The 14055-nt window shown below is 49.0% G+C and overlaps 1 protein-coding gene across 1 annotated transcript in view; it reads left to right on the forward strand.

The window, feature by feature from the left end:
* The first annotated feature begins 445 nt into the window (after positions 1 to 445).
* The window catches only part of LOC149365593 (carbonic anhydrase 3-like), a 28456-nt gene continuing 14846 nt past the window's right edge, over positions 446 to 14055 (forward strand). The window contains exons 1-4 of the mRNA XM_089568881.1: positions 446 to 640; positions 3888 to 4054; positions 11115 to 11207; positions 13852 to 13938. Of these exons, the coding sequence (XP_089425007.1) occupies positions 484 to 640; positions 3888 to 4054; positions 11115 to 11207; positions 13852 to 13938 (504 nt within the window). The 5' untranslated portion in view covers positions 446 to 483. The remainder of the gene's footprint in view (positions 641 to 3887; positions 4055 to 11114; positions 11208 to 13851; positions 13939 to 14055) is intronic.

Here is a 14055-nt window from a genome sequence, read left to right on the forward strand (position 1 = left end):
CGTGGCCAGCACGAAAGAAGTTGCTCGCGAAGAGCAACATACTTCACAGTCCATACGGGTGGCTGTGACAGCAACAGCCAGTGCAGTGGCTCATCGCCTAATCGCTGCGCCACTGCGCAGGTAGTGGTATGAAGACTAGCCGCCGTCTGTGAATGTTAAGTAGAGAATGTCCAATTCTGCATATATGGGCATTAAGCCACGGAGCTCCGCTTGGTATGCTGTTTGGTGGCCAATGGGAACTAAGTTACATAAACGCACAGACTAACCACAGACATAACCAACCACAAACGCATCAAAGGAAACAGCAGTAGTGTACTGTGCTTTCGCGTTCATAGCACTTAAGAAGACTAAAGTTTATCTGATAGTTTTATAATTACCCCCTGCAGTCGAGACAAAGCAAGACGTTCTTCTTGTTGTCGATCGTTTCACGCAGGACCCAAGCCCGAGAAGTGGGGTGAGCTGACCTGCCTGAAGGAGGAGAACATGTGCGGCAAGGGCGACGCCCAGTCACCCATCATCCTCCCCTACATCAGGAACGCCATCGAGGCGGCCAAGTTGGTTATTGAAGGGGACCTCGAGATGAAGGGCTATGATGCAGAGTTGAAGAAGTTCGACGTCGACGCGGCGACGGGACATGCCAGTGAGTCCACGAGTATGGCCTCTATATCCCCCAAAAGGACATCCCTTGCAACCCGCCGTGGTGGTTCAGTGGTTAAGGCGCTCGGCTACCGAGCCGGAGTACCAGGTTTCGAATCTGACCGCGGCGTCCGCATTTCGATGGAGTCGTAATGCAAAAAGACACCCGTGTGCTCCGCTACATCTGTGCACGTTAAAAATCCTCAAGGGATCGAAATTATTCCGAATCCCCCCACTATGGCACCCCTTCCTTCCTTTCTTCTGCCACTTCCTCGTTTATGTCTTACGGCGTATTTCGGCTGTCCACCGAGATACATGAGACAGTTACTGCATAGGTTACTGCGCCATTACCTTTTCTCAAAACCAGTTTTTTTTTTTTCATTTTGCATCCCTTGCGGTGACTGTGTGGGAGCGTGATGGATGGAGTACAGTTTTGAAGCGAAAAGCTTCACTAGGCTCGTCAACACCGCGCTTCGCGCGGGCCACCCCTGGGCGCCGCCGTGGCGCGCCCTTTCCCTCCTCGCCACCACCTCCGTTCTCCTCCTCGCCACCGGTTTACCCTTCGCCGCTGCCGCGCGGTCTCCGACGCAGTCCCAAGAGAAGGTTCTTTCGCAAGGCGTTGCCATAACGCGTGAGCGGCGGCGGCGGCCGTAGAAGAGGCGCAGACATTCGCCATGGAAGGAAAAAGACACAGAAGTGATAGCGAGGGAGTTGGCTCAAAATCTACACCGCTATCGCGGTGCTCCCAGTGCCTTGTACGCGAACTGCGACAGCCATGACGTCAAACAAAGCATAAATGCAGCTTTTTCTTGTATATCCAGGCTTAACCAGAGCTAAGCCACTGCGAATGTTTTTTAATTTTATTTCTAGAGAAAAAGGCACCTGAGGCAAAGTGCTGAGAAACCTGACGGGGCCTCAGCACCATAATACAGTTTTACTGAGTAGACACACGACATGATTAGAACAAATTACATCCCAACACAATTAGCATAGACATATGTACAAATTGCACACGCAAGAGCTACAGGAACACAAACTATACAACGACAATCAAATAAACAATATAATTACAATTATACATACAAGTAAAGACTGGAAAATACTTACAAGAGAATAGACTGATATGCAGAAAGCTTGAGATTTTAAAATAAAGAAAATTCAATATTGTCGACAATATGGTATTGTTTAATGTTTCGTTTAAAAGTAATATTGCTGACGTTTAAATTAGATTGCTTAGGTAATGTCTCTGATCCGATAGTAACTAAGCTAAGCGGGTTCAAGGTGTAGATAAGGGTTGCGTCATGTTTGCCTTACACGTGAGGGACGTGGGCTGCCTGTAGTCCTCATATAGTCGGGCAGCTCTCCAAAGGATACAGGGCCTGGTGAGGGGGATGTCTCAGAAGAGAGAGGACTTATTTATTGAATTAACTTTGGGTTTCCAGTTGATTATAAATAAGGCAAATGTACCATAAATAATAAATAAATAAATAAATAAATAAATAAATAAATAAATAAATAAATAAATGAACCAATAAATAAATAAATATTTCTGCATGTAATGTTTCCAGTATATTGCTGCTCTAGTATCTGTCGAAGCATAGAGAGGTTTGCATACACTGTATGAGTGAAACTGCAACGTAAGTCTGAATCACTTCGTGACTCCGGCTAAATACCACTCTCGAAAAGAAGAGGCTTCGGGCAGCGTTTACGCAACGCTGTATGCTGACTTTCACCTGCTACATCAGGGAAATTAAGAGTTTCTACTAGCACTGCGCCAGCACAGGAACAATGTCCGTAACTTGTAGCGAGGGCATTGTGCGATGACGGAACATTCCGATGACTCTGACCACTTCACCGAATCGAATTCAAGCCTCGGATCCCTATGCGCCACTAAACCCACCGCAACACAACAAGCACTGTTTCCATTGTCACCCGCTTGGCTCGCATGGCGGTGAGCTGTTCCCCAGAACTGTGGCAGTCCATCAAAGCAATGTTAGAAATCCACCTCTAAGTGCCCTATGACGTAAACCCTGAAGAAAGCGCATAGTGGTCGCAGAAACGATGCTTCCATCCCCATGATACGCTGCTAGGAGTTTCGCGTTCTTTTCTAATTCGCCTCCAGACCAGGCGGATCTCTGCCGATACATTCACGTTCGGACATCTCTACCTTTCGTTGTCAAAGTTGCATAGTAGTGCGAAAGCAATATTTGGGTCATTGTTGACGTTACTGTTGACGTGTGGCGTAGCCTGTCCAGTGTATATCTAGCAAGGAATTTGCTATAAGCATTAAAGAACGTCTCTGGACCATGCTTTCAGTCTTGGCAGTTGCTAGACGCAACCAGTACTATAGCATCTTAAAGCGACTCCTCGCGTTATTAGCTCAGACCTGGTATTTGTGAGCATAGTATAAAGAAAAACTGCACAGGTTATACAATTCAACGAGCTTCAGAGGGTCGAATGTGTGAAACTTGCAGGTAAAGCATGCGAAGCCTTTTTGGGCTAGCACTTGAAATAGTGAAGTAATCGCCGATTGAAATCCGGACGCCCTTCAAGCTGCTTCGCAGCGCGCAACGCCAAGTGGCGGGCGCATGAGGATGTCATCGCAGGTATTCGTACATTTGCAATGCACAAATGCCTGCTTTGAGGCACAAAAACTAACACCAGCGAAGGCGAACCCTGATGAGAGTTGCCGCTGCGGTGGCTCAGTGGTTATGGTGTTCGGCTGCTGACCCGAAAGACGCGGGTTCGATCCCGGCCGCGGCGGTCGAATTTCTTTGGAGGAGAAATTCTAGAGGCCCGTGTACTGTGCGATGTCAGCGCACGTTAAAGAACCCCAGGTGGTCGAAATTTTCGGAGCCCTCCACTACAGCGTCTCTCATAGCCTTAGTCGCTTTGGGACGTGAAAACCCCATAAAACCAAACCAAACCTGATAAGACTTGTTTGGCAGCGTCTAATGCGTGAGGGCAGGGTGTGGCGGAAAGACAACAGTAATTTGATATCATACCTTCCGTGAAGCCACGCTGAGTTTTTCTCCACTTCTCCGGTGCATTGAGGAGAAGCGCAAAATTCAATTGTCGATTGCGTCACTATTTTAAATGCTACTTCAAAAACAGTTGACATGCTTTACCTGCAGCCTACATAGATTTGAGTCCTTGACTATCGCGAAATTCTCAAGAAAGTGCTGCAGTTGCCATTTAAGCGCTTGTGAGCCCTCGACACATTATCTGTTGTTTCTTCGTTTCCACCACAGTCGAGGTGGTGATCAAGGAAGAAACTCTGCCCTACCTGACTGGCAAGAACACCCTCGGGGATGACAAGTTCTACTTGAGGAGTTTCCACTTCCACCTCGGAAAGGACGACACGAGGGGGTCTGAGCACAAGTACGAGGGATATGAGGATGTCCCGCTTTGCATGGAGGTAAGCCGTCAGATCCTTACTGCGGACGCCTGTGTAGCTCTGCTGTTCATTGTTGGCCATAAACGCATTCGTAAAAAAATTAGCCCAGTGTTGTAAATTTCAAGCCGCGGACGATGCGCATGCAGCTAACGGTCGCATTCGCAGTTTCTTTGGCATTAGCTTCTCCAGCCGTTCGCCGTTTATTGACGGGGGTTTTTCGGTTAAGAATAAAAAGACAAAAATGCGTAATATAGTTTGTGTGACACTGCGCGTATGCTTACTGGCTTCGTTTCTTCTATTTTTTACCTTCTTACCATGCTCGCTTTCTGTTCCATGGAATGCGTTATGTGCGTAATGGCTTTTACACTACGCTTCTTTCTGAATGCCGGCCGTTTCTTAATTTACATATTAAATATGGAGTGAAGGTTATTAAATCTCTTGTATAATCATGGGGCAGTGATTTCAGATTCTAATGCATGCTGACGTTATTGAACTTTCCTTCCATAGAGAAGCAGGGGACAGAGGTTCTAGGTTTTACATTCAGCGGAAATAAATCATGTTTGGTTACATACTTGATAACACTGATCACGCGCTCAAAATTCAACATGATCTCATTTCTGTGTACGAGAGGGCAATTATCTCACGGTTTGAGTAAGCGAAGGCAACACACTGATGAAAAAGCATGAACAGGATTCTGGAACGACAGGTAAGAGGAGTGCCACGATAATATAGTATTTTGAAAAAGAATAATGGTGCCAGGGTTTATTTCTAGGAATGCAGAATTGCTCCGAAGGTAAGGACTTCAGTGGGGAGTTAGAAATTAACAAGACAGCTTTGAGCATTACGTACTCAGGGCAAACACACAATAGGCAGTACAGGGGGATATAGGGTGGACATTTACCGAAGCGCCGGAAGTGCTTTCTAAAATGTGTAAAAACCAGGCGAAGAAAATGGATGAAAGCTGATGGGCAGCTAAGTTACAGCCTTTGTAAAAAGTTGAAAGCCCATGGAGTTTTGCTTCTAAGCCATGATGTGGGGCTCTTGCAGCATCCAGTCCTATCCTGAGGAGACGGAGGTCCAGGGTTCCCATTAGTTTCCCTTTACGAAAATTTCTTTAGAGAGTAGACTGTCCGTAGATTTCCATCGATAAAGTCTAGAGACGCTTTATCCACAAATCTTATCGCCTAGTACATCGGCGATAAAAGTCCTAGACACTATCTACAGGCAGTCTTTGCAGTTATAGTCATACACATTCAGTAATTTTTTTTCCTATTGACATTCTATAGGCTATGAATAGACTAAAGGAAGTATAAGCTTTGAGCATTACGTGCTCAAGGCAAACTCACAATATGCAGTACAGGGGATATAGGGTGGACGTTTACTGAAGCGCCGGAGGTGCCTTCTAAAATTTGCATAAAAAACAGGCGAAGAAAATGGATGATAACCGATGGGCACCTAAGTTACAGCCTTTGTAAAAAGTTAAAAGCCCATGGAATTTTGCTTCTAAGGCTCTGGCAGCATCCAGTCCTATCCTGAGGAGGGGGAGGTAAAGATGGTTTATGGTTTGGTTTATGGGGTTTAACGTCCCAAAGCGACTAAGGCTATGAGAGACGCCGTAGTGAAGGGCTCCGGAAATTTCGACCACCTGGGGTTCTTTAACGTGCACTGACATCGCACAGTACACGGGCCTCTAGAATTTCTCCTCCAAAGAAATTCTAGCCGCCGCGGCCGGGATCGAACCCGCGTCTTTCGGGCCAGCAGCCGAGCACCATAACCGCTCAGCCACCGCGGCGGCGGAGGTAAAGAGTTCTTCTTAGCAGCCCCTTACGAAAATTTCTTTAGGAAGTAGGTAAATTGGTTTTTGAGGAAAGGAAATGGCGCAGTATCTGTCTCGCATATCTTGGCGGACACCTGAACCGCGCCGTACGGGAAGGGAGGAAGGTGGGAGTGAAAGAAGAGAGAGAGAAAGAGGTGCCGTAGTGGAGGTCTCCTGAATAATTTCGACCACCTGGGGATCTTTAACGTGCACTGACACCGCACAGGACACGGGCGCCTTCTGCGTTTCGCCTCCAGCTCTCAGAGGCGGTCTCGGATGTGGACAACCACCTGCTCCATCTCTGGGAGGCCCGGCATTGCCTCGTCCGTCGGTGGCACCGGCAAAAGCACAACCGGAAACTTAAAGCTCGCATCGCCGAGCTCACTCAACGAGCGGCTGAGTATGCGGCCCAACTCGCCGACTCCAACTGGGTGGCCCGATGCAATACGGCCGCGCGGCAAATGTCCAGCCGGTACACGTGGCGACTCTTTCGCGCCCTAATTGACCCAACGCAAACACGCACGGAAACTCAAAAACACCTCCAAAGAGCAATACACAGCTTTTAGGGCAACACAAATCAATTGGCGCACAAGCTCCGGGACCAGTACTTGTGCACCACCCAGGACTCCCGCGGGCCGGCGTACTCTTATGCAGGTTCTGAGAACGTTGAGCTGGATCAACCGTTCCAGCTCCACGACCTGAAGGCGGCCCTGGCAAAAATGAAACGCGGCACCGCTCCGGGTCGGGACAAAATTACAGTCAAATTGTTAGCCAACCTCCCCGACCCAGCATACCTGTCTTTATTGAATTACATTAACTCAATGTGGCTTGGGGAAGTGCCACCCATCGAGTGGAAGACCGCCCTGGTCACCTTCATTCCTAAAGCTGGCAAGGCCATCAACACGGACAACCTCCGCCCCATCTCTCTGACTTCCTGTGTGGGCAAACTCATGGAGACGATGGTACGTGACAGGTTGTCCGAGTTCATGGAATCCAAACACCTATTCGCAGACACCATGTTCGGGTTTCGCCCACACAGATCTGCACAAGATGTCCTGCTACAACTCAATCGGGCTCTCCTCGACCCCGTGGAATGCCCTCACAATGACAAGGTCGTACTCGCCTTGGATTTGAAGGGTGCATTCGACAACGTTACCCACGAGATCATTCTCACCCACCTCTCTCAAACTAACTGCGGCACAAATATCTTTCAATACATTCGGCAATTTTTAACCGACAGACAATCTTACATTCGGATCCAGGATAAAGAACATGGCCCTTTTCATTTAGGAACCAGGGGTGCACCCCAGGGCCGGTGCTCTCTCCCCTCTTATTCAATTTGGCTATGATGCGCCTACCAGCCCAGCTGGGCGCTGTCGCCGGTGTGCAGCATGCGCTGTATGCTGATGACATCACCCTGTGGGCCACGCAGGGTTCCCTTGCAGACATTGAGGCTAACCTGCAGGAGGCGGCGACCATAGTGGACCGTTATGCTCGCCGCTGCAGCCTCCAATGCTCCACCCAAAAGTCTGAATTTGTGCACATACGCCCCTCACCAAAGTGCACAGCCAAAATTTCATTGTCTCTCGAGACAGGTCCAATCCCTGAAAATATCGAAGTCCGGGTACTGGGGCTCTTTATACATCAAGACAGACAGTCAGAAACAACATTGGCCAAACTCCGTCAGGTGGGGACCAGGTGGGCCGCTTGGTCCGCCGGGTTTCTAACAAGCGGGGGGGTTACGATGTAAGGACGCCTTGCGGCTGGCGCATGCATTTGTAACCAGTCGAATTCTATATTCGACTCCATACCTCCACCTGCGGAAGCAAGACGAGGATTCACTCGAAGTCATCCTCCGCAAAATTATTAAGCGGGCTCTAGGCCTCCCCGTTACCACCTCCAACAAGCGCCTCCTGGGGCTAGGCATGGTGAACACATTTCGGGAGCTCCGGGAAGCCCACTTGACTAACCAATATACACGTCTCTCGAAGACATCGTCGGGTCGCAGCCTCCTTGCCCGACTACACATCCAACACACCACTCTCATGGAAGAGCGCGTACGTATTCCATCCCAGTGGAGATGCGCCCTCCACGTGCGCCCTCTTCCCGCGAACATGAATCGTGAGGACCATAATGGCCGGCGCCTGGCGCGGGCGGAAGCCCTGGCCCGCCACTATGGATCGAAACCCGGCGTATTCTACGTGGATGCCTCAGGTCCCCACCATGGGGGATGGTACACAGTCGCAGTCGTCCACCAATCCAAAACAGTGAACGGCCTTACTTTCCGAGCCCGTGACATAACACACGCGGAGGAGGTCGCCATTGCGTTGGCTGCATCTGATTCCAATTCAAAAACGATTATTTCCGACTCGCGAGGGGCATGTGGGAACGTCGAGTAGGGCTGGGTACCGTATCTAACCTACCGCATTCTTCAAAACAGCGTCTACACCGGTGACCCCGCGCACCGGCGTATCGTTTGGGCTCCCGCTCACATGGGCCTTGAGGGAAATGAGGCAGCTGACGCCGCCGCCAGCGCGCTCTCTCACCGGACATTCCCCTCCGACCCTGACGATCAGGAACTCGAATTTATTCCAGCTTACACCTTCAAAGACATCGTTTTACTCTATCAATCTGGCCATGGTCTTTATCCCCTCCCGTGTAAAGGTCTGCCAAAGGCGGAGGAGCGGCTTCTGCTCCGCCTGTATACTAATACTTTGCTGTGCCCGGCAGCTCTGAAACACTTCGACCCTTCTTTCTCTGGCAGCTGTCCGCACTGTGCGGAGAAGTCTTCGGACATCTACCACATGGTGTGGGCCTGCCCCTCCAACCCTGCTATCCCCCTCACCCCAACCCAACCCGGGAGTACTGGGAGGCGATCCTGCTCGGCTGCTCTGACCTGCAGGCCCAACGGGCCTTGGTCGGGCGAGCCTGGGCGGCGGCCGATGCCACTGGGGTCCCGAACTAGGGACCTCCACCTAGTATTTGTAAGGGCTGGCCCCCTCTGGGTCAGCTCATGCATAACCTCCTGTATTATACCTGTACATAAATGTTTTCCACCACCACCACCACCATCCATCGAAACGCGGCCGCCGCTGTCGGGTTGCAACCCGGGTACTCCGGCTCCGTAGACGAGCGCCTTAACCACTGAGCCATCGCGGCGTTTTTAGAAAGTGGAGCTGTTCCTAGATATTTGTCTATAAAGTCTGTGGACGCTTTATCCACAATCCTATAGCCTTGTATATAGACGACAAAGATCCTACAGACTGTCTAGAGGCAGTATTTACAGTTACAGCCATGCACTTTCTGTAAACTTCTTTTCCTATAGACATTCTATAGACTATGAATAGGCTAAAGGAAGTATATATAGAAAGACAACAGAAAATCTGTGCACCATTTATATAAGTTTGTTTTATTGGGGTTTAACGTCCCAAAGCAACTCAGGCTATGAGGGAAGTGTCAAGATATTTGGAACACTGGGAATGCATAACTAGCCGCATGACATGACCCAGAAGCAAACCCCTTGGGCTTTAAACTTTTGACAAAGAGTGTGCTTCAGAACTTGTACAGAAAGAGCGTTGGGTCACAGAGGACGGAAAGGACTAGGCAGCCTACCAGTAAGTTAGCAGGAAACTGGGACGGGGAATTACAGAGCTTCAAATGCAGTGTTAAGATGCAGAGGGTGCCAACTGGATCAAATCAATTGATATAGACATTCTATAGACTATGAATAGGCTAAAGGAAGTATCTATAGGAAGACAACAGAAAATCTGTGCACCATTTATATAAGTTTGTTTTATTGGGGTTTAACGTCCCAAAGCAACTCAGGCTATGAGGGAAGTGTCAAGATATTTGGAACACTGGGAATGCATAACTAGCCGCATGACATGACCCAGAAGCAAACCCCTTGGGCTTTAAACTTTTGACAAAGAGTGTGCTTCAGAACTTGTACAGAAAGAGCGTTGGGTCACAGAGGACGGAAAGGACTAGGCAGCCTACCAGTAAGTTAGCAGGAAACTGGGACGGGGAATTACAGAGCTTCAAATGCAGTGTTAAGATGCAGAGGGTGCCAACTGGATCAAATCAATTGATATAGACATTCTATAGACTATGAATAGGCTAAAGGAAGTATCTATAGGAAGACAACAGAAAATCTGTGCACCATTTATATAAGTTTGTTTTATTGGGGTTTAACGTCCCAAAGCAACTCAGGCTATGAGGGAAGTGTCAAGATATTTGGAACACTGGGAATGCATAACTAGCCGCATGACATGACCCAGAAGCAAACCCCTTGGGCTTTAAACTTTTGACAAAGAGTGTGCTTCAGAACTTGTACAGAAAGAGCGTTGGGTCACAGAGGACGGAAAGGACTAGGCAGCCTACCAGTAAGTTAGCAGGAAACTGGGACGGGGAATTACAGAGCTTCAAATGCAGTGTTAAGATGCAGAGGGTGCCAACTGGATCAAATCAATTGAAATGTAGCACAATCTGGACCTATAGAGAAGCATGAAAAGGAAAATCAAAAATTAATTGTACGTTAATTCACTGCAGTTCCTAAGATGATGTTCAGGGTGCGCTAAATCTGACGAATCAATTCCGCCTATTATCCTGGAATATGGGTTTTTCGATCCAGTTCTCAAGGCAGGTGCCATCGATATAACCAAGCACCTAGGGTCCGGTAGTAATAATGTTGGCCTTTAAGCACTCCCGGTAGACGTGAAGGAACAGTTGAATGTTTGATCGCCCACGAGCAGGGACGTGACCTAATGATACACGTTCTGGTTTCAAAGCGAGCCCACCGAAAATATTCTGACAGGAGTGGAAACTTGCGCAAGTCGGTATCGGTGATTCATGGAATGAGCGGTAGCGCAAACCAAGTCTACGGACATGGAAGGAATACACACCACAGGACATGCGTTGTGTGTATTTATTATTTTGAGCTACCTTTCATGCCATGGACCACCGCAAACGCAATGAAATTTGTGTCTAAAAGCTGTACAGTTGAAGACAGTATAGAGAAAGGCTGAAATGTTGAGAAAATATAGACAAAAATAAATGTCAATTCGAACTACATAAGCTACAAGGCTTTGGGGCGCTCCGTAGGAGCTGACCAGAACTGCTGGTCACTCAGCACTTTCTATGCAGTGCAGAGATGTACGCAATTTCAAAGAACCCCCTTGTACCGACGACGTGTGCGTGTGGTCCGGAACAGCCGCAAGCGGCCCACTTCATATACGACGATGCCCTCAAATCTTGTCTCTCATGCAGGTGCACTTGGTTCACCTCAAAGCGGGCAAGAACAGTCTTGCGGAGGCCCTCGACGAGCCGAGCAGCGTTGTCGTGCTCAGCGCGTTATACATGGTTCGTGGCTCTGCATGCTTTCGCATGAGTCCTCTATTTCAATGCCGGTAAAATCAGCTGGTTTGAGAAGATGGAATCCTCTTCCGCGCTCCTTTTTACTCTCTTCCCATGCGTTAGCCTTCTTGCCTGCTCCGGCCGTGCACTAAGAGGAAGAGAGCCCCTCATCCCAATAGTGACACCCCATTGGAAATGAGCGAACGTACTGTCGTTCTCTTATTCTTACGGCTGCCCTTTATAGATGGTTTTATGAGGTTTAACGTCGCACACCAACTCGGGCTATAAGGGACGCCGTAGTGGAGGGCACCGGATAATTTCGACCAGCTGGGGTTCTTTAACGTGCACTGACATCGCACGGTACACAGGGCTGTAGGAATCCGCCTCCATCGAAAATGCGACCGCCGCAACCCGTGTCGAATCCACGTCTTTGGGATCTGCAGCCGAGCACCAAATGCACTGAACCACCCTGGTGCGCCGGCTTTTTATAGAGTAGCCATTGCCAACCATGCCAGGAGCTCGCGGTGTTACATAAGCTACCACATCCCAATAGTGGCGTCACATCGCGAGGAGTGAATCAAAGGTGACCTCCAAGGGGCTCGCATTGTGAAGAGGACGTTCTCTCGATAGCACTGAAATGGGGAAGGCGTTGGTTTATATGTGTGTAAGTCCTTACGTGCACATGCATGTGTGTGTGTGTGTGTGTGTGTGTGTGTGTGTGTGTGTGTGTGTGTGTGTGTGTGTGTGTGTGTGTGTGTGCGCGTGTGTGCGCGTGCGTGCGTGCGTGCGTGTGTGTGTGTGTGTGTGTGTGCACACAGTTGAACAGAACTCTCGTGATTTGTGCCTAAGCAACACTTTCAGACACATCGTAGTGATAGGCCTGGGATTGCTACCATACGCTGAGGCCAAACCCGCGACCTCGTTCTTACAAGCAGAATACCAGTGCAGTGAACCACCGCAAGAATTATGAGCAGAAATTGCACTTCGCAGCCGTTTAGCACTTTGCCACGTCAAAAAGGACGCCGAAAGCCTTATCGCAAACGATCTCCTGCGCAAATTTACCCCAGTCGTAAAAACGTTGTGATGTAAATTCAATTGTTAGACTCACGTGCTATTGTTGGCCCTCAGTTATACCGCTGTCAATATATTATTTCAGGTGTACATTTGTTGTTTTGCAATGTTCTAACCATTGTTTTACCTTTTAAACGCTAGAAATGGACAATGTTTTGCGTTTAAGAAGTCTTAATTGGTTAGAATGAACACACAATTGTGCAAATCTTCTAGAAACAGCTTTACTGCGGAAGAAATGGCGTGGTTCTTGTAGCATTCCGCGTTCGGTGTGGTCGACTCGTAGATCTCACGTCCCTCAGCGCCGTCCTTATTCTTCCGATGCCAGTCAAGCCAGTATCTTTGCAATAAGAGCTGCTTGTACGCTTCTCTTCATTTAGTTGCCGCAGCTCAAGTTCAGGAGAACGCAGCGAGCTATGGAATGAATTATCGTAGGTGTAACGTTAAGAGACCGGAAGCGGGCAGAGAGGGTGAGGGAACAAACTCGGGTTAATGACATCGTAGTCGAAATCAAGAGGGAAACATGGGCTTGGGCAGGCATGTAACGCGAATGCAAGATAACCGCTGGTGCTTAAGTGTAACGGAGTGGATTCAAGATAACCGCTGGTGCTTAAGTGTAACGGAGTGGATTCCAAAAGGTAAGCGTAGCAGGGGGCGGCAGATAGTTAAGTGGGTGGATGAGACTGAAAAGTTAGCGGAGATACGGTGGCTGCAGCTGGCACAAAACGGGGTACTTGGAGAGACAGGCGGGAGGCCTTTGCCCTGCAGTCGGCGTAGTCAGGCTGATGATGATGATGATGTGTGGTGAGACTTGTGGGGAGGGGTGGCTTACGTCTTCGTGCGAGATGCTTGGGAACGTAGCTATATATGCAGAAAACATTTTGGTAGAAAAGAACGTAGTTTGCGGGAACAGTCTCATCTGAGAGGCATTTGAGATAAAGACGCCGGCTATGTGGTCTCGTGCACTTCGTGCGCAGCGTAGATAAGACGTTCTATAGCAAATTTGTGTTTCATCGAGATGTGAAAGCTTTTCGTGGATCAAATCACAAGATCTGAATCACTGCACTGTAGAACGTTGCTGAATAGAGGCACGCACATGAGATGGCCTGCTCACACCCGCCGTTTACAGTGGGGACGCGCTGAGGTTCGTGCCAGCGCGTGCTGGCAGGCTGATTGGCTGCGCAGCATTCCCTCTCTTAAATGGAATTAGAAAAGCTGTGATATCTGGCTGGGCTCCTGCACAAGCGTTGCCACGTGCTTGAGAATTGAAAAGAAAGCACCGAGTCCGTTATGTCCCCGCTTTTCGGGGCGGCAGATCGCGAGGAGAAAAGATGTCGCCGGAAGGACCTCACAGTGCGGCCACCCAAGATGCACCTTGCAGTGCTTGGCGCCGAATCAACTTGCCTTGAAGGATAGGTGATTTCAGCGTTGAGACGCCACGATGCTTCCCGATGCTTCCACGCTCATGCGAGACTGCTCATCTACGGCCAGTGTAGCCCGCGCTACAATATGCCCACAGAACTTCCGCCCTAGGGTCATGCCCGCACAACACTCTGACTTATATTTTACGAATTTATTCCAGACGGCTGCTAGAGAACTGAGAACTTCTGTGGACGAAGCCCTTTCCGCCATCATCGATAAGATCGGAGTCACGGGGAACGCTAGTAAGGTATCTATAACTCTGCAGTTTTCATGACCTTGGGCGAGAGCATAATGGAAGCGATTTTTAGCACTAGTTCCTAATTTAACGATGAATAAATGTAGCAAGTAGGCTGCCAGTGGAAAT

This window comes from Amblyomma mixtum, chromosome 1, assembly GCF_055824585.1.
Source record: "Amblyomma mixtum isolate Tamu chromosome 1, ASM5582458v1, whole genome shotgun sequence".
NCBI classification, from domain to species: Eukaryota; Metazoa; Arthropoda; class Arachnida; order Ixodida; family Ixodidae; genus Amblyomma; species Amblyomma mixtum.